At 45.7% G+C, this 24,768-nt stretch overlaps 1 protein-coding gene across 5 annotated transcripts in view; it reads left to right on the top strand.

Annotated features, from left to right (window-relative positions):
* The window catches only part of TPD52L2 (TPD52 like 2), a 28,958-nt gene extending 4,783 nt beyond the window's left edge, over positions 1–24,175 (top strand). For 2 of the 5 annotated variants that reach the window (XM_035122295.2, XM_035122296.2), the window contains exons 3-8: positions 730–878; positions 2,200–2,259; positions 6,851–6,910; positions 12,962–13,063; positions 21,618–21,666; positions 22,278–24,175. In XM_035122295.2, coding sequence (XP_034978186.1) covers positions 730–878; positions 2,200–2,259; positions 6,851–6,910; positions 12,962–13,063; positions 21,618–21,666; positions 22,278–22,373 — 516 coding nt within the window. In that variant the 3' untranslated portion in view covers positions 22,374–24,175. The remainder of the gene's footprint in view (positions 1–729; positions 879–2,199; positions 2,260–6,850; positions 6,911–12,961; positions 13,064–21,617; positions 21,667–22,277) is intronic. The other 3 variants (XM_035122298.2, XM_035122297.2, XM_035122299.2) reach the window with 3 other exon arrangements.
* Positions 24,176–24,768: the final 593 nt, after the last annotated feature.

Below are 24,768 nucleotides of genomic sequence, written 5' to 3'. Positions count from 1 at the left end.
TTTCTTAATCAGAAACTGCATGGTCTAAACTCACAAAAGTAAAAGTGCATGCCCATAATACTTAGGCAGTTAAGGAACAACCGATCTGTAGGAAGTGGCCATGAGTTCTTCACTTGTGTACACAGAGTGTTTGCAGAATTGGATCAAGGTCCAGCTAGTACAGTGTTCTGGCAAGAATCCCAGAAAACCATCAGCTGTTAGGCGGTCCGCTGTGGCCTACTTTCTGGCCATCTCTACTCTAGAACAGCGTTTCCCAAACTTTGGTATACAGCTCTTTTTGGACTACAAGTCCCATCATCCCTAGTTACCAGGGCCAGTGGTCAGGGATGATGGGAACTGTAGTTCCAAAACAGCCAGATGGCCAAGTTGGGGGAACAGTGCTGTAGATAAATAATCTTCAGTCTTCTGGGGACCTAACTTTAGCCCGAACTACTTCTTAATTTTGCGAAGTATTTGTATGTTGGTAGCACCACTGCTGCCTCACACGTTACAACAGGCTACAACCCAGTTGTGGGCGCAGCCCACTAGTTGCAGAACAAAGCTTAAGCAGTTATGTTGATTAATTCATTTAAAATGCTTTGTGGTCCATGTCTTGCTTGCCTCTTCTCTTGGAGGCCAGGACGTCACTGCTCACCTTCCATGCTGAACAGTTACGTACCTGCTCCTGCGACACTTGGGTCTCTAACCCAGATACCTCTCCTCTCTTTTCTTTTTCTTTTTTTTTTGCAGGTGGAAGAGGAGATAGGCACCCTGCGCCAGGTATTGGCTGCCAAAGAGAGACACTGTGGGGAGCTGAAGAGAAAGCTGGGCCTGACCCCCTTGGATGGCCTGAAGCAAAACCTCTCAAAGAGCTGGCATGATGTCCAGGTCTCCACTGCGTAGGTGTTGCCTAGGGTGATTCTCCACCTTAACCTGTAGAATTAGACGTGGTGTTCTATTGGGGCTTGCTCTGACAGGAAAAAAAAGGCCTTCTCCACCTAGCACGAGTCCTATCTATGAGCTTTTATCCTTTGAGATCCTGAAGCCTTAAATCTTCCTTTACCATAGCAGTGGAGGACCTCTGGTCCAGGAGACTTATCCCCAAACCACAGCCACAACCGATAACACATGTGACAGGGCTGCCAGTGCACAGCCTTAAAATGCTCCCAGTTGTGTATTGGCAGGGGAGGCTTGCTATCACCACCAATCAGTGGAGCAAGCCAGCTGGGATTGGCTGCATGGAGGGGCTGGCAAAGAGCCGTGGTGCTCTTTGTAATCTTGCTCCTGCCCAAGAGGCCCTGCTCAGTTCTTTGAAGGACTGACCACCAGCTGATCGGCAGGGCTCCAAAGCACCACACAGGGCTCCTTGCATGGCCTGCCCAGCGCTCTGAAGCCGCAACAGTTGTTGGAACGTCAAATTGCCCCCTCACCTGACACCATGCCCACCTCCCAGATCGTGACCCATGAAGGGTAGGAGAGATAAGGATCTGGCTCCCAACAGTCAGAACCACTTCTTCACACTTGCTTTACAGGGAAGGAGACTTGAAGGATGCCTACATGGAGCTCCCATTGCCAGTTACGTCATATAGAGGGTGCCCATTAGGCCACTGAGCACCCAGCTTGTTTGTCATAGCGGTGGAATCATAGAATTGAAGAGTTGGAAGGGACCCTGAGGACCATCTAGTCCAACCCCCTGCAATGCAGGTATAGGCAGCTGTCCCCTACGGGGATCGAACCTGCAGCCTTGGCGTTATCAGCACCACACTCTAACCAACTGAGCTATCTAGGCTTGATGCTTCTTTGGATCACAGTCTGGGCTTCTAATTGCCTTGTTGAACCCACTGGTTTTAAAACCCTCCTTGCCAAGACTTCTGCTAGCCTGAGGAACAGCTGTAGCAGCTTTGCAGCGCACACCCCAATCCATTCATCCCCTGCAACACCTTTAATTTTATAATTCTAAATCACAACCTCTTCCCAAAGGCACCTGAGGAACTGTGCATATATCAAAGCTAGAAATATACTGTAGCTCCCCATCCCAGGATGCTGTGAATCTCACATACTGCTTCATTTTTCTCTGACAGGAGTATTGCCAAGACTGGGTAAGGCTGGGTCAATATTTCATCACCTGCCTCTTGGATGTTGGGTTTTCTTCTCCTCTCTTGAAACCATTTCAACCCCAGCTTTCAAAAGTGTGATTGACCCCCAGGTTTTTGTTTCTAGTTATATGAAAACCTCTGAGAAACTTGGAGAGTGGAATGAGAAACTGACCCGATCGGACCTGTGAGTTCCTCTCCCGCCTTACAAGCACCAACTCCCTCTTCCTTGCTCTTTTCCTCTGACTCATTCTACCCCTTTGGTCCCAGAGGAAGCTGGCTGTGTGCTTGGGATGTTGGAGGAGCAACTTCTGGGCCTTTCGCTTATTAACGTCAAAGCTCCATTCTTTTGCCCATAAACATTTCTTGTCCCCGTTCAAGATTAAGCTAATCTTGCTGTCTTCCGTGACATTTCCTTGCATAGAGAAAGGAAAATTCCAATCAGTTACCAGGCCACATTGAAACATTGCAGAAGTCCAGCCGGGAATTGGCTATGTTAATTTAGCATCACTCCTGTACATGGCAAAAGGGAGGTTTTACCATTTCAGATTCTGATGCTCACATGTAGACCATGGACAAAGGAGAGTGGGAAATGTAAAGGCTGGGTGTTAGCAAATGCAATTTCGTAACTTTTGGTTTTAGCTTTCAGTTGGAACCATCGGGTGGTATAAGTTTTACGCAGAGTAGACTCATTAAAATTAATGACTAAGCAAGGTCTATTAATTTCAGTGACTATACTGTGAATTAAACTTAGTTGAATACCCGTATGTTCCATGGCTACAAAGTGGTGTTGAAAGGGGGAGATCAGCAGTGGGAAAGGATGCTCAACTCTTGCCCATTGCATTCCCCCTGCAAACACTTGCGGGCAGCAGAGAAGGGTTCTGCACCCTGGCTCACTGCTTCTTCACTGAGGACCTCTTCTTCTGAAAGCCAGTGTGGCGTAGTGGTTAAGAGCAGTGGACTCGTCTGGGTGACTTTGGGCTAGTCACACTTCTCTGAAGTCTCTCAGCCCCACTCACCTCACAGAGTGTTTGTTGTGGCGGAGGAAGGGAAAGGAGAATGTTAGCCGCTTTGAGACTCCTTCGGGTAGTGATAAAGCGGGATATCAAATCCAAACTCTTCTCTTCTTTTTCTGGAGGCTGCTTTGCAAAGGAGAAATGGTGCCTTGGATTTCACTAAGTGAGGTGGCTGGATGAATCCGAAGCCGGAATTAAGATTGCCGGAAGAAATATCAACAACCTGAGATATGTTGATGACACAACCTTGATGTCAGAAAGTGAGGAGGAATTAAAGAACCTTTTAATGGGGGTGAAAGAGGAGAGCTCAAAATATAGTATGAAGCTCAACATCAAAAAAACTAAGATCATGGCCACTGGTCCCATCACCTCCTTTTTTTGTATAATTTTTATTAGGTTTTACATGAAGGGGGGGGAAGGAAAAAGAAAAAAAGAAATTAAAAAAAAAGAAATACAAAAATGCAGAACAATATTATCACATCTTATATCTTCGAACTTCTTCCCTTCCCCTTCTTCCGTCCTTATTAATAATTCTCATAACATTTCCAAATCTTAACTAGACATCATAGAATTACATCTTATCTCCCATTTCATACCTTATTCATAAATGATTCTTATTCATTTTATATAGAAGAGCGAAGGAAAAATATAAAGAAAAAACCCAAAATAATAAAAAGACATAATCATATTTTCCAATTTATAATCTAAACATTTCAGACTTCCTCATTCCCCCTTCTTGAGTTCCTTATTGATCACTAATTATTGCAGTTTCCCAATCTAAAATTACATTCTTCCAATTTATAACTTCTTTTTGACTATTTGCCCTTCATACTTCTCTTTAACTACATTACCCAATATTCTCTACCCTTTTACCCAAAAATATTCAAAATTAATTTTCAAAATCTTTCCCCCCTTTTTATTCCCACCCTTAAAACTAAATCTACCCCCTTTCCTTTGAATCGATGTCTCCAGAGATTTCAGCCAGCTCCTTGATGCTTTCCGAGTTCAAACCATGTTTTATCCACCTATAGAAATTACCTCACTTCCTCCTCACCCCACTCCTCCTCTGTCCCATTCTAAGTTTTGCTCAACCCTCCCCCCCGCTGTATTCCCAACATTTTATTTTCAATCTCATTCTCTTTCTGCCCCCCCCACCTGCTTCCTTCTCCTCCTCTCTCACTGGGGTGACAACCTTTTTGTTTCCCCCCTTTTTGGGGGACTTTTGGATCAAGTCCCTTCCCTGTTCCACCCCTCCCACCGGTGAAACAGTGATTTCTTCTTCATCCTCTTCTGTCTGGTCCCATCACCTCCTGGAAAATAGAAGGGGAAGAAATGGAGGCAGTGAGAGATTTTAATTTCTTGGGCTCCTTGATCACTGCAGAAAGGTGACTGCAGTCACGAAATTAAAAGACGCCTGCTTCTTGGGAGAAAAGCAATGACAAACCTAGACAGCATCTTAAAAAGCAGAGACATCACCTTGCCGACAAAGGTCCGTATAGTTAAAGCTATGGTTTTCCCAGTAGTGATGTATGGAAGTGAGAGCTGGACCATAAAGAAGGCTGATCGCCGAAGAATTGATGCTTTTGAATTATGGTGCTGGAGAAGACTCTTGAGAGTCCCATGGACTGCAAGAAGATCAAACCTATCCATTCTGAAGGAAATCAGCCCTGAGTGCTCACTGGAAGGACAGATTGTGAAGCTGAGGCTCCAATACTTTGGCCACCTCATGAGAAGAGAAGACTCCCTGGAAAAGACCCTGATGCTGGGAAAGATTGAGGGCAGAAGGAGAAGGGTACGACAGAGGACGAGATGGTTGGACAGTGTTCTCGAAGCTACGAACATGGGTCTGACCAAACTGCGGGAGGCAGTGCAAGAGAGGAGTGCCTGGTGTGCAGTGGTCCATGGGGTCATGAAGAGTTGGACACGACTAAACAACAACAGCATGTGAGGTGGCCACAGAAGGCATTGTTCCCTCGTTGGGGTGTGAGAGGCAGCAGCAGCATTCGCAGCTTGCCATTCCAGGTGCAAGAGGCAGCAAAGGAGGATGAATGGGGCCGTGGGAGACCTTCAAGCTGATAGTCCTGCAGTGTTATTCTGTGCATCTCTGCTCAAAGGTTCCACGGAGTTCAGTGTGGCTCACTGCTGAGGAAGCACACCTAGGAATGTATTCTAGGATTAGTTCTTGGCCAAGACGGAGCAACTTTGGACATGACTGTGTTGCAGCCTCCTGGCTGGCTTGGGATTTGGGCTGGGGCTGCCTGGTGTGGTGTTGCTGAGGTGGGGGAGGGAGCTGTGTCCATATGGTCGACTGCTTGCATCCCTATATCTGTAGGTCTGCATGCTGGCATATGAGCACCCTTGCCTGAATTAGTGTATGAGAATCTCGCCCCCGCCCCGTGCCTAGTGCAGAAATCCAAATAAGCTCCTGAATTTGGGACAGGGCACTCTGTTGCTCCTTGGTCCGCCCCTTTGAGCAAATGTCAGGGTAGTGGTGATTCTTTCAGGCTTTATTACTTTACAAGCCTGACAATTCAGCTTAAAGCTGGCACGCTAGAACTGTTTTTGACTCAAATTATTTGTCTTGGCTTGTATTTTCCTTTATATTTGGGACTGGACTAGGTAATTATTGCCAGCCAGCTAACTATTAAGCAGACACTCTCCCCCCCCCCCGTGCAGAAGTTTTTTTTCCAAAAAGCGAAATCTTAATTTTATTTCATTTATGTACTGCTTGATTGTAAAATGCCCCACCCAAAAAACCCCTCAAAGCGGTTTCTGAAAACTGGGTGTTAATAGGCTGCTATAGCACTTGTATTTATAGAATCCTGGGCTTAGTGTGACCTTAAGACGCTCAATTATGTCTTCACTCTTTATTTTCCCAGATGCTGCAGTGCATCTAACTGCAAATGGTAGCCCAAGCCATAGGCAACAGTGAGACACATTCCCCCCCCCCAAAAAATCTAGCCTTTCAGATTGATTTTTCCGCAGGGGAGGCATAGAAATAAATGTTTGAAACGGCAGTTTAAAACCTGCCTTCCACCAGTTTAAAACTTGCCTTCCACCACTATCTGCACTGCAGCAGCCTTGCAGCCTTTTAAACTTAATTGCACTTTAAAACAAAGCACCTGGCAAATGTTAAGTCACGTAAAGGTATGTGTGGCAATTTCTTTGAGACACTGCTGCCTCAACCAAACGATAGTGGGAGAGGGAGAGGCTGATTAAAGTAGCTTTGGGGTCACTGGTGGGTCTGCCTTTGCCAAAGGAAGGAAGAAGAACGGTTGCTGTTTTGATGCACTTCCGTGAACACCCAGCGTAAACTCCTGTGCTTGAATCCTGCCTTGCTGGTTTCCCATTAGAGCATCTGGCTGCCCGCTGTGAGGACAGGATGCTGGGTTAGGTGGGCCATGGGACTGATCCTGCAGGGATGGGCTCTGTCTGTTTCAATCTAACTGCAGCAAAGTAGGAACTGCTAAGTCTAGTGTGGTGCCTTCCCCTCTGCCCTCCGCAAGCATGAAAATGAAGGAACAGGATAGTCCATTTTTGTAACGTCTGAACATTTTATTTTATTTTAAAAAATAAGACTTGTGTGTCTTTGATGGTTCGCCCCAAGAACAGGAAGGAATCTGACCTCGAAATAACACAAACTAGGGAGGAATAAATGCAAAAGCTTGAAGAAATAGTGATGTCTTTGTTACAGCCCTTGTGGTTTGGAGTGCTGTGGAAGAAAGGTTTTGGCCCCTTCTCTAACTTCCATTGTATTTATAGATATGTTTCGGCCAGCAGCACCCTGGAGGACTGGAATGAGAAATTAACCCAATCAGAAGCGTGAGTGTCTTAACCTTCAGCCTAAAGCACGTTCCCTTATTCCAATAGCATCCTGCAACTAACAGTTCCTTCCCTGCACTAACTTGCCTTCCTGCTTGGTCTCCATTCTCTATAAACGGCCATTTATTTTGCTGACTAATTAGGGATAGCGGGAGATGGATGACTTAGACTCTGCAGCTTACTGCGTGGCAGCTTTCCCTATGATTCCATGAATTGATCTGTGATATCCTTGCCACCCTGACGTTTGCCCATTGCTCTTTGGCAGTAAACACCGTTTGCCCATTGCTCTTTGGCAGTAAACACCTTCGCCTGCTTCTGCGCTTCCTTTTGATAGGCCTCGTTCAGGTCAACGCGCAGTTTAAGCTTGCAGATGATTCTTGCTTGTGGACTGCGGTGCTGCGGGAGTGCAAAATGTAATGCAGAATGTAATAGCGGGACCAGAATCCTGAGGTTCTCTTCTTTTAATTAATTTTTTCTAAATGCATGAATTCTAGCCCTTAGGGGTGTAAAAAAAGTTTGAAAGTATGTGGGCAGCGTGTCTGAAATTTCAGCAGCCAGAGAGCTTCAGTGACTGTACCCCACCCATGACTAGCAAAGCAGAATAAATCATGCAAATGAGGGGGAGAAAACCCACAGCATAGAGAGAAATGGTTGCAAATGGCATAGTTTTGCAAATCGTAGAATGCATTTTGTGTGTGCGTGCAGAATTTAGATGGTAAGGGAATGGAGTTTTATTATTTTTTAAAAGGTTTTGTATTCAGTAGGCTCACAGGGCCTTGCAGTGAACCTAACTAAGCACAGTAATGCTCCTGTGTGCAGCATTACTGCATATAATTTAAAGCGAGCTTAAGACAGGTGCATTGTGTAACCCTTAGATGGGGGTTCTGGAGAACCGTAGATTCCCAATCCTAGTTTCAACAGGAGGGCACTGCAACAATTTCATTTGGTTCACCTTATGCCTAGGAAACTTCTGGTTATAGTCCTTATATGATCTTACAGTCATTAGTATCAAGCATGTGAGTCTCTCATGTTAGCATCTCATCCCTGTTGAAATAAGTGGAAGTAACAGAAGAACCCAGCAACTCTGATTGTTTCCCATTCACTTCAATGGAGCTGATGACAGAGGAAGAGTCCCTGGTTACTTGAATTCAGAGAAGCTGAGGCTGGAATGGAAGGCATTTCTGCTTGCATGCATGTGAGGGGTGGGTGGGTTACTGATTTCCAGTCCTGCTGCAGCACTTCATTCATTGAATGCCATTCTGAAGGATCTCCCAGTCCTTTGGAGTGGCTTTACAGCAGGCACCCCCAAACTGCAGCCCTCCAGATGTTTTGGCCTACAACTCCCATGATCCCTAGCTAACAGGACCAGTGCTCGGGGAAGATGGGAATTGTAGTGCAAAGTTTAGGGATGTCTGCTTTACAGGGAGGATAGACTGCATCAGAAATAAGGAACTGGGAAAGACCTGTTCTGTGAGAAGCTCCTTTGGATTTACAGTCATACCTCGGAAGTCGAACGCCTTGCGACTTGAACGTTTAGGCTCCCGAACGCCGCAAACCTGGAAGTGAGTGTTCCAGTTTGCAAAAGTTACTTGGAACCCAAACATCCGAAGCGACATCCGATTGGCTGCAGGAGCTTCCTACAGCCAATCAGAAGCCATACCTTGGTTTCCAAATGTTTTGGAAGTCGAATGGACTTCTGGAACAGATTCTGTTCAGCTTCCGAGGTACGACTGTATAGTACTTGGCCTTAGTGACTTGTTTGTGGAGCTTCACCCTTCCTCCCCCCTGCCCACAACACTTTTCTGCTTTTGGGGGTATTTTATTGTTTAACTCATTGCCCCTCAGTGCCACCTGCCCTTTTTCCTGTTACAATTTAGGCTGATTAGGGGGAAATTCTGATAGAGGAACTTGACCTCCATTAAACTGAGATTGCTACCTGCTTTCTCCCATGAAAGTGTATGGTTACCTTGCTGTGCATTGACATAACCGGCAGTTGCTTTGAGTTAACAGAAAGCAATTTACTTTGGTGGGGTTTAATCAGAGTTTGTCCTGAGTTTAATCTGAGTGGACACCCCCAGGCAAAGCAGGAAGTTTTGCAAACTTCAGCTTCCTGAAAACTGCAGCAGGAAGTCAACTTCGGTGGAAAGTTTCCGGAGCTGAATTTTTAAAACACCTCTAGGCATGCTATAGGGACGTGGGTGGCACTGTGAAACTACTGAGCCTCTTGGGCTTGCCAATCAGAAGGTTGGCAGTTTGAATCCCCACGATGGGGTGAGCCCCCATTGCTCGGTCCCAGCTCCTGCCAGCCTAGCAGTTTGAAAGCACGCAAAAAGTGCAAGTAGATAAATAGGTACCGCTGCAGGGGGGAGGTAAACGGCATTTCCGTGCGCTGCTCTGGTTCACCAGAAGCAGCTTAGTCATGCTGGCCACATGACCCGGAAAAACTCTGCGGACAAACGTCTGTTCCCTCAGCCTGTAAAGATGAGTGCCGCAACCCCAGAGTCGTCTGTGATTGGACTTAACTGTCAGGGGTCCTTTACCTTTTACCTTTTTTTAGTCATGCTATGCTAGCCTTCCTTTTCAGGTTTTCGTTAAGTACCAACGCTTCACTGAATTCGATGACAAATGACTAGAGGGGTGGAGGTGTGCACCATCCTTCCCCAACCCAGTGCCCTCCAGATGTTTCATAACGTAGTTTCCATCAGCCCCAGCTATCACAGATGGTTCAAAATATGTGGAAAGCATTGGCTTGTGGAAGGCTGTGTATTAGGGTATTGCAAGGCAAATATCTCTTCCCTATATTTGTCGGAAACTTCAGCTTCTGCTAAGACAGCTGGGGCTGCAGGGAAGCCGCAAAGGCAGGATGGGTTTTTGGGAGGCCTCAGCTGAATAAGCAGTATTATTCCAGAGTGGTTCAAGCAAATGCACGAGCTTTCTTGTCAGTACAGGAAGCAACACGTGGCTTCTGGGACGCTTAGGGTAGAAGCAGCTTTTGTACAGTGCTTAAGGAGCTTCCGTGTTGCATGTCTGAGCCAAAGAGAGAGAGAGTGTTTGAAATAGTGCTGGGGCTTAGGGTTACCATTAAAAAAAAACCATAATGTTTGAGGAGTACAGAGACCAGGTGCTGCTGGCCTACGCCTTCAGATGATTATACCCCACGTCTTGGGGGACAAATGGTTAGGAACTTGCTGGACTGTAATCGGGGTGCTTTTGGTGTCAAGGTGAATAATAGGTACAGCTACACGACAGCTGGTCTTGCTAAGTCGTCCCCAGCCGACCCTTGCAGTATCTTAACAACTAATGCAGGGCAGGAGAATGCTGAAGAAGACAAATAGCATTCACAAACCCTTTTAAACAACTGAGGACCAACACCTGGGATAGCTGCAGCCATGTTTAATGAAGCTGCCAATGCTTTAAACAAGGAAGCAAGTAAAATGGCCTAGTTGCTAGATCGTGGGCTCCAGTCCAGCATGTTACCAAGATTCTGTCCCTGAACAGATGGGAATTTTTTCCCCACATTTAAGCTGAACCTCCGCATTGTTCCTGTTCTGTCTGTCCATTGCTTCAATGGGTACAGTTTGGTTTAATTGAAAAAGGACCTTCAAATTCCATTAATAAGGTGCAACTCAAAAGATGCATGCTAAATTTGTAGTACAGATCTTATCCATTTGGCTCCCTCGCAGAGAAGGTTCTGCCTCTGTTCATGCCCTTATTCTGCACAGACAGGGTTGAGAAGCCTGAGGGTTTCTGCTGAAGCATGTCTAGCCTAGGTAGACAGGTAGAAGAAGTTTAATATCTGCAGAGCAGTGTAAGCTTGGGTCCACAGCTGTCATTGCACTACAACTCCCATCATCCCCTAGTTAGCAGGACCTGTGGTTGGGGATGATCGAAGTTGTAATCCAAGCTTGAGAAACACTGCTGTTGAGGAACTCTTGCTGGGACCAAGGCCTCCCTTTGGATGAGATGGCCGACCTGCCTTCTGAGTGGCCCTCTTGAGGATGCAGCTGTGGCTCAGATCTCAGACCCTCTACATAGAAAACTGGGGTAGCGGGAGGGTCTAGCAGGTTTGTTTTCAACGGCTGTGTTCCTACTGGAGCACTACTTTTAACTATTAAGCTTCAAAGTGAGCACCCATCTGTAAATCTAAAGTAGCCCAGGTTACACACAAGAATTGCCAGCTTCAATGAGAACTGGGCACCTTTGGGAAGAAGGCTGCAGTGCAGATTTAATAATTAGATAATTAATAATTTTTCAAAGGAAGGAACCAGAGGCCTGGGTTCATGGGCGAGGACAAGTCTTGCCTCTCCATGGACCACAGTCTGAGCTTTCTCTCCAGCTTGGCTCTGATACTTGAAGTGATATTAGCTAGCACACGAGAGCCCGGGGCAGTGAGTTTATGAGGATTCACTGTACAACGGTTTACTTCGTTAGGATATGGAATATACTCGCCACCAGCGATGCTGTTTGTACAGTACAGTGGTGCCTCGCTTAACGAATGCCCTGCTTAATGAAATTTCCGCTTAACGAAAGGATTTTTCGAGCAGAGGTTGCCTCGCTAGACGAATTCGTTTTATGAAAAATTCGTCTAGCGAATCGCGGTTTCCCATAGGAATGCATTGAAATTCAATTAATGCGTTCCTATGGGCAAAAAAAAATATCCAATGCATTCCTATGGGATTCGCTAGACGAATTTTTCGTTATAAGAAAAGACCCGTGGAATGAATTAAATTCGTCTAGCGAGGCACCACTGTATACAAACAATGCAAACATTAGGAAGAACTTCCTGATCGTAAGAGCTGTTCGGCAGTGGAATTTGCTGCCAAGGAGTGTGGTGGAGTCTCCTTCTTTGGAGGTCTTTAAGCAGAGGCTTGACAGGCATATGTCAAGAATGCTTTGATGGTGTTTCCTGCTTGGCAGGGGGTTGGACTGGATGGCCCTTGTGGTCTCTTCCAACTCTATGATTCTAGTGCTATCCTAATTAATGGCAATGTGAATAGTGGTATCTTGTATGTGGCTGATGAGGGACAAGTCCCACTGAGTTTAGGTTGTTAGTGCATGCAGAATTCCAGCATTAACGGTCAGGGGAAGAGTTTAGAAGGTGCTTGGCTGTAATCTTTAATCTGTTCCCTCCGTGCACTGATTTTTTTCTGGGGATGTTAGTGACTTACTCCGTAGGGACTGAAATACTGTGTTGGAACTAAAACAATAAAGACTGTGCCATCTGAGTCTTTGGATTGATGGCAGAAAACTATCCCAGAAATGGGTCCTTCAGTTCCTTGGAGTGTGTTGCTATTGTCCCTGTTTTAAAATAGCAATGTTAATGGTAACTGATGGGAAACATTTTCCTTACATAGCAGAAGCAAGGCTGATTCTTTTCTGAATTAACTTGTCACTGTTAACCGTTCCTTCTAAATTTCTAATGCTGTTGCCAGCTGAAAGCTTTTTTTTGCTGGGGGAGGGGGGGGGGCTGGTTGTAATTTCACGGGTAGATGAGAAATCCTCTTTTTAAATATGGGTGCAAAGGAAAATCATGGCGTCGTTAAGGAGAACGAATGCCCCAAATGCAGTTTGACTGACTTGCAGTGAGAAAACGCTTCTAGCCCTGTGCAATGAGATTTTTTTTTTAAAAAAAAAAACCCAGCACTGGTAGTAAAGGCATACGTTAAAGAAACATCTTTACCGCTTCTGTGCAAAAAGGCTTTAACCCATCATTGCACTGGGAACCAGCTAAACAACTTTCCAGCCATTCTCACATATTCACTGAAGTCTTTTAGTTTCAGTAAATGCCTCTGAGGATGTGTGCCAATGTCACTTGCAGCTACGTATGCCCTGTTTTAACCACAGCCGCATGGTTTTTTGGAATGAAGAGCCATGGAGGACCCTCAAGTGTTGTTTGCGCACAATGAGACCCTGGTCAGAAGTGCCGCTGCCCCCTTTATCCACAAGAGCCCTGTTTGCCAGACACCAGCTGCCTTTTCCCCTAGCGCTGCCTAGTCCTTCCTCCTTAATTGCTATCTTCAGCAGCTAACAGGCCTTGTTTTTCTTGCCTAGCTACAAGAAGACGCAGGAAACTCTCTCGCAGGCAGGGCAGAAGACTTCGGCTGCCCTTTCCAACGTGGGTTCTGTGATCAGCCGGAAGCTTGGAGACATGAGGTAATTTTTGCGCTATATTTGCTTCAAAGGGAGAGGAAATTGAGCATGCTCCCAGTGCAACAGTAGCAATCAGTATCGTAGCAGCCCTGGTATTATTAACTGGTTCCAGTTACAGGGGCGAGAGGTGCAGGTTGTTGGACTGCCTATTTCACTTACATTTTCTCTGAAGCCAAGAATGGCCTTTCCTTGGTGGCCTCTCCAATAATAATAATAATAATAATAATAATAATAATAATGCCCTATTGATATCTGATAAAAGCAATATTCTTCTTAGTTCTGAGGAATTTGCAGCTAGTGTACACTGCTTTTAGAAGCATGTCCCCCACTGCCAGGCACTGTAATGTTACATAAACTGATCTTTTAAACAAATTATTTGATTTCTTTTCTTTTCTTTTCTTGCTCCATCACTGTTTTTCTGAGATGAAAAACGACAGAGGATTTTTTGATTTGTAGAACGTGTTTTGCCTACACATGTGCTTGTGTACTACTACTATAGGCAACTAAGTTTAGAACTTGAGTCCATAACTTAATAACAGTTGTTTGGCATAGATTTCTCTATTTGTTACACACCTAATGTTTTATAAGCTTGATTTAAATGGTCAGTTGGGGGGGCATTTAACCCATTAGATGGTCTAATCCTGTTTGTTCATGGGTTCAGTGAGAACTTGGGTTGTGGGCATACCCCTATCGGGAGTGCAGCAGACCAGTACCAAAAACTTTATTGCTGGTTAACTCTTGTGTTGTGTTGTATTTATGTACTTAAACCTAGAAATGTGTGTGTGTGTGTAATATTGAATTTATTCTCTGTTTGCCAAATCGGTTTATGCTTATTTATTTATTTAATGACATGTTCTGTATTTTGTATATTTGTATTTCTAAGGCTTTATATTTTGATGTTTGCTGTAAGCCAGTTTGGCCAATCTCATTATGGAAAAGCGGCATATAAGTAAATAATTAAAACATCCCCTAAATGTTCAGACTTTCACTAGAGTTCAGCTCCATTGCAAATTATCTATGTGCTCCAAACTTTGCTAGCCTGCAGTCAGGTGATAGTTGTGTAGCGTTTGCTGAAGGGTGCAGTTTCTGGTTTGGAAACTCTATTCAGGTCTTCATTTTAAACTGAACTGCTGGTAGTCTAAATATTTACAGGGCCAAAAGCAGGCTAGAAGCTTAACTCTACCTTTTCCCATGAAGACACATGAAGTCTTACTTGAATACTGTATCCCCACGTAATGCAACACTAGCATTGACTTGCAGCAAGTGAAGTTGCCACTCTGATTCGGTCAAGAGAATATGGAAGGAAGTTATCCAAGGTTCACAGGGTATGTTCACACTTATTTGTGAAATGCAGGACAGCAAATGATTCTCCTTCAATCCTTACTCTTGAGGGTTTTTATAAATGCAAGCTGCGTTGTGCTACACTATATATATATATATATCTCAACTGCTTAATGTGTCAATAGTACTTAATGTAGAATTGAGCCCTTGTATTCACTCCAACATTGATTCTTCTCAGAAATTCTCCTTTCCCTCTCTGGCTGGGAATATCGGGGTGGTAAGCGCTTGATATAAACTCTGATCACATAATAGCACTTTCAGGACTATTGCCACCTCTAGTACATTGTGGTTTTGTGTGTATGTGTGCATGTTGTTCTTTGAGTTAGCAAATAGCACCGTTTTCTTACCAAAAGCAACATGCTTGCTTAAATGTCCCAGAGAATTATTTCATAAATGTGTTGGTCTTGACAACCTTTTCCTGGAAACTGATACAGCTTGCAAACAAGACCCATGCCTCCTCTCCCCCCCCCCAGCTTATTAAGAACCTAGTTTGCTATTTTAGTTTTACATGGTCGACTTCCTGAAATTCACAAATTACAATGTGGCATCTAGAGTGTGAATAGCAAATGTATTTGTCATTGTGGCCAAATCACACAGGATCTGAAAGAAAGCAGGAATAGAACTCATAGCTAGGCTAATGAGGAGAATAAACCTTTGAGAAGGCAGAGCAATGCCCTGTGCCACTTAGTGTAATGTGATAAATGGAGACTTTGGTGGTTTATCCTCGAAGAGAATGAACTTTCAACCCACATCTTAACAAAGGTGTGGTTGAAACTTAGTTAGGACAGATCATTTGTGGTCTCCTCTTTCCCACACTCTGGTAATGTCTAGTTAAATGTCAATAAAGTACCGCTGCATGTAATTTTCTCTGCCCCAGATAGCAGCAGTCAAACAAGTGGGAGAGAGAAGCTGCCTCCTCCTGCAAGTTCTCCATGTTGTCATCCTGATGTCCACAGAGGCTCTTCTCCTAGTCCTTACTGAACCAATTCCCTCAAATGAATGGCAGACTTGTGCCACGAAGCTTGACTTATGTGATCGGAGACTAAAAGGAGTGAAACTGGTGTTTTGCAGTGAACCTCTTTCCTTTGAGTAGAAGAGATTTTTTTCTCTGTTCAGCCTCATTCATCTTTGTCATGTGCCTTTGAGATTCTGCTCTTTTTATACTATTTTCTTAAGAAGCAAACTCCATTCCTTTGTTTTGCTAGTGTGAAGTGTGTTCATAGATGAAACTTTCCAGCTTGGCTGCTCCAAGTAAGGGGAAAGGTAAATGATGAAGGGACAAGGAAGTCATCTGATCTTGGTCAGGTCTAAGCACCAATAATCTCCTTGAACTCGCAGACACCTGCTGGATAAGCCTTCAACTTCGATGCATTGCCTGTATATTTTCTATAGTATCTAATCTGATTTAACTTCCTCAGGGTCCAACTTGATAAGTTTAGTCACACTCCAGTTCCACTGAACTAAATGGAACCAAACTGTGACATAACTTCCTCTGGATCCAACCCATCATAACTAGCTAATTGTTGTGAAAAGCCCCAGTAGAGAAGCCTCTGCTAATCTTTTTTTAATGAATGGAATTAACGGCCTTGCAGCATTGGCCAATGGCATGGTTCTCATGATCCCTCTTGAAAACAAGGGACCACTATCATCAAACTTTTATGTGCAATGCAAATTGGGCCAAATCGCACTGGACTTTTTGGGATGCAAGATTTCATAACAGCTGTTCTCCCAATATTCCTTTGGAACAGAGTCCTTTGGAATCTTAGTCCTCTTAATTCTGACACTGCCACACTCAATTCCTGGCTACCAGACCTTGGCCTGCATTTTCTCCTTGCTGCTCTACAGCTTGTGAGGAATCGAGGGCAGAAAAAGATGCTTTGCGCATGCTGCCAAATCCCACTCACATGACTTAGGAGAAGCAGTTAAGGATCTAAACCAGGCACCCCCAAACTTCGGCCCTCCAGATGTTTTGGACTACAATTCCCATCTTCCCCAACCACTGGTCCTGTTAGCTAGGGATCATGGGAGTTGTAGGCCAAAACATCTGGAGGGCCGCAGTTTGGGGGTGCCTGATCTAAACTCTTCTGCTTTGTTAGGGTGTCCCTGAACCTCTTGGTACAATAGTGTCTGTCCCTTCCAAAATCCATACTTGGGCAGTGTGTCTTATTAAAGCCAACTGAAATGTCTCAAAATCGTGCACAGGATTTTAGGGGTCGGGAGAATGAGGGGAAACATGAAGAAATAATAGTAATAACTCTGCATTTTGAAGTCTCCATTTAGACACTCATCTGAAGATGCAGATGGACTCGGGTATCAGGTTGCCTGTAGGATTCTGGGATGAAGGGGCAAATGCTGAAAGAGAGAGTCCAGCTGTTACCAGTATCTGTTTCGTCCCTTAAGCAAAAAGACACACACATTCCTGGCTTGAAAGGAAGTGTAAAGAGAAATATAGCAGCCCTTACATACAGTGGTACCTTGGGTTACGAACTTAATTCATTCCAGAAGTCCGCTCTTAACCCGAGGCGCACATTCCCTCCATAAGCCTCCCTCAGCCCCAGAAGCGGATTGTGTTCGTATCCCAGGGCAAAGTTCGCAATCCGGGACACCTACTTCCGGGTTTGTGGAGTTCGTATCCCGACGCGTTCATAAGCAGGACTGTTTGTAACCCGAGGTACCACTGTATTGGCAAAGCTGGAGATTAATTTTTGGTGGTGTACTAAGTAAAAGTCAATTGAACCCAGATAGTGTGTTATGCATTCGTGGCTGGAGGGCATGCTGCCCTCGAAATGCAAAGCCCCTCTCTACAAAGTTGAAAATCGTTATCTAGTTGTAGATTTCTACCCTGAAGGGCTAGATACAGAATTCTCCATAGCACGTTAAAATGACACACACACCCCTAAGCCTCTTAGGGAGGTGGAGGTTTTCACTCTCCAGGCAGGATTTACACAATAGTTCATCATGGTTGTTTTCCTCCCAGGCACACTTGCGTCTGAGATGCTTTTTGAGACCAACTCCCCCGCTGTGTGATCTGTGGGTCTGGTAAAATTGACCCACTGGCCACATAGTAAATACAGGTGGATTGAAGGAGTCAGGTTTAACCAGTTAGCAGTGCCTCTGGATGAAAAGTTGGCAAGCGTATCTCTTTACCTATGAGAGTTTGCCACATGCTTAATGATGCAATAAATGGCAGGTTAATTTAGCGTGGCTTAATGCTCTCATGGTCAGTGCCCAGTGCCAGGAATACAGCAGGGCTGGAGCTTACAGTGGCAAGGAATCTGCTTTGCATGCATTGGCTACAAGGTTCAATCCTGAGCATCTCCATGTAGGGCTGGGAATGTTCGCCACCCGAAATCTTGGAGAGCCGCTGCCAGTCTGTGAAGACAGTGCTGGTGTACCAATGGTCTGACTCTGTATAAGACAGCTTCCTCTGTTCCTAACCTCTCCTGAAATCACTGCTTGCTCTTTTATCTGTTGGTCTTTAGGTGGGTTCCTTTGGGATCTCTTGAGTGTTGTACTGGTTGGTGTGGGAATTTGCAACTAATCACCTCTTTCACTGCTTTCCTTTCCTGCTGCCATTGGATTCTTCCAGGGCCCACCCCTTCTCACATTCCTTTAGGTAAGACTGTTCAGGAGGGATATCTGCAAGGAATCTGGTTAAGCAAGGTTGTTTTCAGAGGAATAGACATGAGCCTCCCTTTCAGTTGAAAGGAAAGGGAACCACAAATGGCAACATAACACTCCAGCCCTCCAAGCCCAGAGCCATTTATAGATGCTGCCAGTATCTTTCCAATGAGCTCAAAGCCAAAAGCTTCTGGTTATCCCTCTTAAAAAATGAGAGGTTATTGGCTGTCGGAGGGGCTGCTTAATCTCTCACGCATACATGCTCCCAAATGCCTTTTTGGGGTGGTCATGTTAAACGCAAGAACTGGTTTGACACAACAGAAGAGTCTGAACAGCTTTCCTTTGGCTTCATTCCGCAACTTGGCTCAGATGGGGGCCAGATAAAATGGCTGGGAAGACACTTGAGAACAACAGCCAGTTGGCCTACAATAGACGGTGCTGGGCAAGCTGGACCTTTGCTTCTCCCCAGACAAAGGCAGCTTTTTTTTTTACACAAAACTGTCACAACTGGGCGAGTTCATTACACGCTTGGCAGGAGGAGCTTTCACCTGCTCTCCTTTTCCACCCATGGCTTTAGATTGAAGGCAAGTTGGGGGGGGGGGTCGGAAACCTAGTGCTGCAAAAGCCATTTGAATGCCTCTTTCCCACTTTGCTGTGTTGACAGCATTGTGTGCTGCCCTGCCTCTCCCCCCACCCCCTTAAACAGAGGCCACTCCTGGGCTTGGTTGTGGGCCAGATGCGTCTCTTGGGCAGAGCGCAGTATTAAAAGGCTTTCCCTTAAATTAAAATGAATTGGTGCTTGTGTGGGCAGCTTTGGCTTTTTGACCAGAGGCAGTGTAGCTGCAGTGCAACATCCAGCCAGCTCCTGTAATGTGGGATGTTGGACTTTAGGCTCCTCTGGCTGGTGACATGTCCCGTTCATGTCGCCGTGCGACGGAAGAGGGGACCCTGGTGCCTGCAGATCCCACCACCCATCCCTGGCCAGTGGCTGCTTTGGATAGGTCTGAATTGGAGTTGTAGGCAGGAAGGGCTGTGTGTTTGTCACGCTTGCTCTCTAAGGTGCGGCAACACCAGTGGATGCTTTGAATCTGGGGTCCCCAACCCATTTAAGCCCAGGAGCGCATTTGGGAGTCTAAAACTGCTGCGGGTACCACAAAATGCCCATTTCGCAGGAGAAAAACTGGTGGTGCTCAGAGCCTTTCACTCCCCCAAAGACCCAAGCTAAACCCCTACATAGCCCCAAAAGCAGACCACCCTCCGAGAAGCAAAGAACACCCCCCAGACCCCCTCCCGGGATGTTTTAGTGCCCAAAGGTACCATATTGAGGGACCCCAGCTTTAAGTACTCCTCCTCCCAGGCTGATTTGAATCAAGATCAGTAGTGGTGTTTTGTATCTATTTGCTAGTCGACAGGTAGCCTGGTTCTTTGAGCAGAGGAGTAGATTCCTTTGCTTTTAGTTATAAACCTCTGGCACACTTTGGAAGGGGGGGTCTTTATGGGGGCGGGTTCAGAACCTCGGAGAGCCTACTTGTAAAAGGTTGCATTTTCAGCTGTGGTGGCCTATCGAGCAAGGGGGGGGAAGCTATACAATTTGCGCCCCCAAAACACAGTTCTGCACAAAGGAAGTCTCCCAAAATGCTTTGCAGTTTTGTACATGGCGCTGTGTGGATGGGGGCAGCTGGGTGTGGCGGCTTCCAGGGTTTTAACTGCTTCTAATATGTTCCTCCTTTCCCCTTAACGCTTCCGAGTAGCAGCTACTCCATTCGTCACTCGATAAGTATGCCAGCTATGAGGTAAAGTAGCAAAAGCCCCCATCTCTTTTGCAACTCCCATATTTGACTAAGGGTGACTCTGGCTCTGCTAAATGTATGGGGTGGTGGTGAGGCACACACTCAGAGGGGAAAAGATCGTGTATTGTGAATTGTTCATAACTTGGATATTTATGTCCTGCCTGTCAACAAGGTTTTCTCGGCAGCTAACAAACACACAGTTACAAATATTGCAAAATATAAAATACAGGATAAAAAGGCAAATCCATAAAAATGTAAGCAGTTGCGACAAAATATTACAGGAAGAAAATGAAGGTATCTGACTGGTGCTTAAAATACATTGAAGGAGGTGCCAGGCAAGGCACTCTGGGGAGGGTGTTGCAAAGTCCTGGCATCACCACCGAAAAGCCCCTCTCCTCTTCCACCCCCCCCATCCCCAAACAGCCACTTGCCACGCTCAGGACCCAGTTAAATTGCTTTGCTTTAAAAATATTTCATTCTGTCTTGCCTGCTGCAAAAGAGCAGTGGGCTGGCTGGTCATTGGATATTAATAGGAATGAATCTTCAGTCTACAGATATTAACTAAGGCAGTTATGGGGGTCCCTTAGCATGAGCTTGCAGCCTTGCCTGCAGAAAGTGGACCGTAAGGGCATCACGTCAGCTTTATGTAGACAATTTTTTTAAAATCAACCCACAAATGTTCTGTGCAATGGATCACTTTTAACTGGTGGGCCTGGCAAACTGCTTTTTCAGAATCGGTCACTGTCCACTCTTAAGTGAGTGCTAACATCAAAGCTGATGAAACTACTTTTCAGCTCCTGTGTTTGATGGCTGGTTCACATTGTATTATACAGTTCTAGTTTTTTGAAATGGCTATCGCAAAGCTTTCATATGGCTCAAGAACACATCTATGGGGACATCTTCTCAACCATGACTAAGTCCATTTCGATAGCTGGTGCCTCGGCCTACTTTGAAAGTAGGATAGGCTGAGAGATTGTGACTTGCCCATGGGCTTTGTGGCTGGGAGGGTGGGGATTCAAAGCAAGGGATCTCGGGCCCATAGGCAGTGTGGCATAACGGTCAGAGTGTTAGACTGGGACCTGGGAGAGCAGGGTCTGTATCTCCACTCAGCCATGAAGCTCACTGGGTGACCTTGGGCCCAGTCGCCATCTCTTAGCCCAACCTACCTCACAGGCTTGTCGTGAGGATGGAATGAAATGTGGAGAACCATGTACACCACCTTGAGATCCTTGGAAGAAAAAGGTGGTATATAAATGTAATAAACAAATATATTCTATCAGTTACACCATGCCGAATCTCAGCCTACTTTGGGAACGTGACTCTTAGGTTATGAAAGTTTGGCAGCTCTTGGTAACCTATTCTCCAAACTAAGATAAATGAAGACGACTGGAGGCAACTGAGATACTTTTGAACTAATTCCACTAAATATTTTTTGTGTGTTCCTGGGTCTCTTGATATTTGATTTTTCTCTTTTTCATTTTGGGGAGGAGGGGACGTTGTGTATGTGTGTGCTACCTTAGGATGTTCTCTGGTTGGGACCCTAAATTAAAAGCTGCCAAGTAGTTTTTGATATTGACTTCCTCTGCAGTTGGGTGCACGTTTATTTCTCTGAAACGAGTTGGTGAATGCTGGTAGCAGAACCAGGAATTTGCAGCAGCTGTGGTTGAGCCAAGCTTTTCAGGGGCCATGAGTGCTTTGGAGGGGTCTGTAGATGCTTCGCCACCTGCCTCAAAACGGAATGCAAGTTTCTAATATGCTTCTGCAGTTTTATTTTCTCACTTGCTTCTTCCTCTTTTTCCCTTAAGAAATTCTGCAACCTTCAAGTCTTTTGAAGACCGCGTTGGAACCATAAAGGTAATTTCCCTCCTGTGACATGGTTACAAAGCCTCAATGTGTTTAGGATCGACGCGTTTCTGCTAGACAAGCAAAATGCCCGCTGTCATAACTGGCTGGGTGTGTGCAACGGGAGAGGTTGCATATTGCAAAACCAGGGAGAGAGACCCATATGAATGAATGAAAAGCCTCCTTGGATGAGAAAGGGGATGTAGGTGGGGGCAGCCGCCTCTGTCATTAAGGACCTGTCCTCCTGTCCGCTGAGTCCCATCCTGTTTTTATATTGCTTGATCACACTCTGTGTGAACTGGCTTCTGTACAAAGGTTTGTGCACAGGAAAGTAGATTGTGGGGAGGGCAAGGATTCAAATGACGCTGGGTGGAATTCAATGCGCTATTACAAATGTTCCAATCGTGCAAGCAGTTCAGCTTGCCAGCTGCAATGGTCCTTCCTGTCCTCTCCCCATGCTCTGTTCCGGGGGCACATCTCACTCCAGTCCAATTTCAGGGGAAATAGAAGGGAGGGGAAGCTCCGTTGCACAACTGGAGGGCTTCTGCTGATGGGGTTCTTCGTTTGAGTCCTGGCCGCTGCTTCCTGCTCTCACCTGTTCCCATTTCTTCCTTTCTGTCCAGTCCAAAGTTGTGGGCGGCAAAGACAACGGCACTGATGAGCTCCACTCCCCATCAGCATCTGGCGACAAGCCCTCCCAAGACAACGCGCCTTTCTAAGTCTACATCCGTGGTGCATGACTGCCAGAGCCTCGCCCCTTGTTCTTCCCAACATGCAAGACAAAAGGAAAAGGGTCCTGGGCCGCAGGTCCCACTCTGACGAGAGAGATCCATACATCATATATGTAGACGTTCTTTTGCTGCTGGATTCTTCAGGTCCAATAAAGTGAACACACAGTTTTTTGTACACTTATATATTTTACACTAAAAAGGTTTCTAGATGGAACACATTGCTGGGCTGCCTTTTTTGGAAGAGCACCAGCAATGAGGATTCTGCAACCCTGGCCCAAAACAGCCCTTTTTTTTGGCACCAAAGTCCTGCACTCTTTCCTCCCACCCCGATCCCCTCTAATGTGCAGGCAAAAAAATGATTTCTGTATGTCATGTAGAAAGAATAGTTCTCAGGTGCCGCTAGCTGCACAGGGAGCTTCTCTCGATTCCTGCTCCATCTCCTCCTCTGCATATAGCTAGCCAGCTTTCTGCTATCGTGGCTTTCTCTGCGATTGGAAGCACCGGGAAAGCTTCGGAAGTCTGCAGTTTCCATTTAAGATATATATAACCAGGTTTGGGGTTTTCTTCCGGGAAGCAGGGGAGGGAGGGTGATAGAAGATATTTAGAGCCTCTATTTAGCGACTGCCTAGCTTTGCTACACCGATTCTCTAGCTTTAATGAATCTCAGAACTTTTATTTTTTTGGAATGCAGTGGACTTCAGAACATGCCAGCTTTTAGCATCGACATTTAGGGGCAATCTACCTTTGAATGCGGAAGCTGAAACACAAGCCTTACATCACCACCTGCTTTACTGGTTTATAACCTTTTTTATATCTCAAAAGCGCAAAGAATTCTTTTTTGGGGGGGAGGGAAGGGGTGAAGCACTGGAGTTCTGCATCCTACCATAGTAATCGCATGTGGATGTGCTGGTCTTGTGTTCATTTCATCGGTGTGTGGTGGTTCACATGCCTGCTTTTGCTCTCTTTCTCTCTTCTGAGTGTGTGGAACTTGCTTCTCTGCCTCTGGGCTTATGCCTCTGTTTCCTTAGTCCACCCATTTAATCAGATTAAGGAAGGACATGTTGATCGCAGCACAAGAGAGCTATTGTGGAGGGCTCCTTCTCTCTCTCTCGGTTTGGTTCTCCTACCAGGAACCTCCTTAAAATACGTTGTACACTTTATGTGATGACAAAGAGATCCACCTCTGATGCTTTTTGTTCGCAACACTTGCCACCGGTTCCTGGCTCTGTTTTCATTCAATGCTAGGAGCACTAGTGTGTGGTGTGTCTGCTCCTCCTTCCAAAAAAAGGCTGCAAACCTTCCACTGTCCTGGCCCCTTAGTACTAAGGCAAAAGGTGCCTCTTAAATTATCCAAACCTTTCTGTGCCTTAGAGGCTCGGTGGGACTTCAGCAGTGCCCGAAGTACATATCGATAAAGCTGTTTTGCTTCAAGGCCTTGGTGCCCCCAGAAGGCTTCAAGCTCTTATCTGACCCCTCTTGCCCAGCCGCCCACTGAGAAGCAAGTTTCAACACTTAACGTGCTGATTGTAGAACTCTCCCTGTTTCCTGTGTTGCCTATGGACGATGACCATGCCGTGTAGACCTGGCACAACGGAGGAGAGAATCTGCAGGGTGTGGGGGGTATCATTTGCTGGAGTTCGTTCAAGGGTAAAGTAGGCACCCGTGTTGGGTGGGGAAAGCGGTGCCACTGGGACCGGGGAGCTGTTAGAACACAGACTGAACTGTTTCTCCTGTACAGGTGACTACGGGGGGAACTTTGTCAATAAAATATTCTTTTTTGAAAAGCAAAACGGCTGTCTTCATCTTTGGGTTTGTGTCCCAGGTGCGAACCTGCCCAAGAGCCATGTGGTTTTGACCTTGGCTTCAGGGTGACCCTCCTTGCATCACAGAGAGTTCAGACATTTCTAAATGGATGACATGGTTGGTTGCTCCCGATGTGATTGCCCTTGTTCACTGCAACTTATTTGTGCCAGCGGTGCTGAACTGAAATGATGGCAGCTTAGGGTGCGGGAGGCTTTGTCTGCAGGGGATGAAATATGAAGGTGGTCAGGGGTTGGGTGATGAGTGGAGGTGGGCTAGAGGAGAGTCATCTGGCAATGAAGAGGTGATTCAGATGGTTTGGGAAAGGCTTTGGAAAGGAGGCGGGGGGGAGGGAAGTGGTTTCACAAGTCTCTGTGCCCATACACAACGCTGTCTGGAATCAGTGGGTAGATGAGCACACAAGCAACCTCTCTAAGGGTAAAACAGTCAAATCTCTTAGTCTTTAAACAGAATTTATTAGCTAGAGGCCACTTACATGCACCTGACAGTTTCATGTTGGACGATCAGTACAATGCTCTTACACCCATCGCTGTAGCAATGAGAAACGGCAACCATATTTACA

The sequence above is a fragment of the Zootoca vivipara genome, chromosome 7, assembly GCF_963506605.1.
Source record: "Zootoca vivipara chromosome 7, rZooViv1.1, whole genome shotgun sequence".
Lineage (NCBI taxonomy): Eukaryota > Metazoa > Chordata > Lepidosauria > Squamata > Lacertidae > Zootoca > Zootoca vivipara.
The sequence above is the reverse complement of the archived record's forward strand: the minus strand, read 5'-3'. Positions and strand labels throughout refer to the sequence as shown.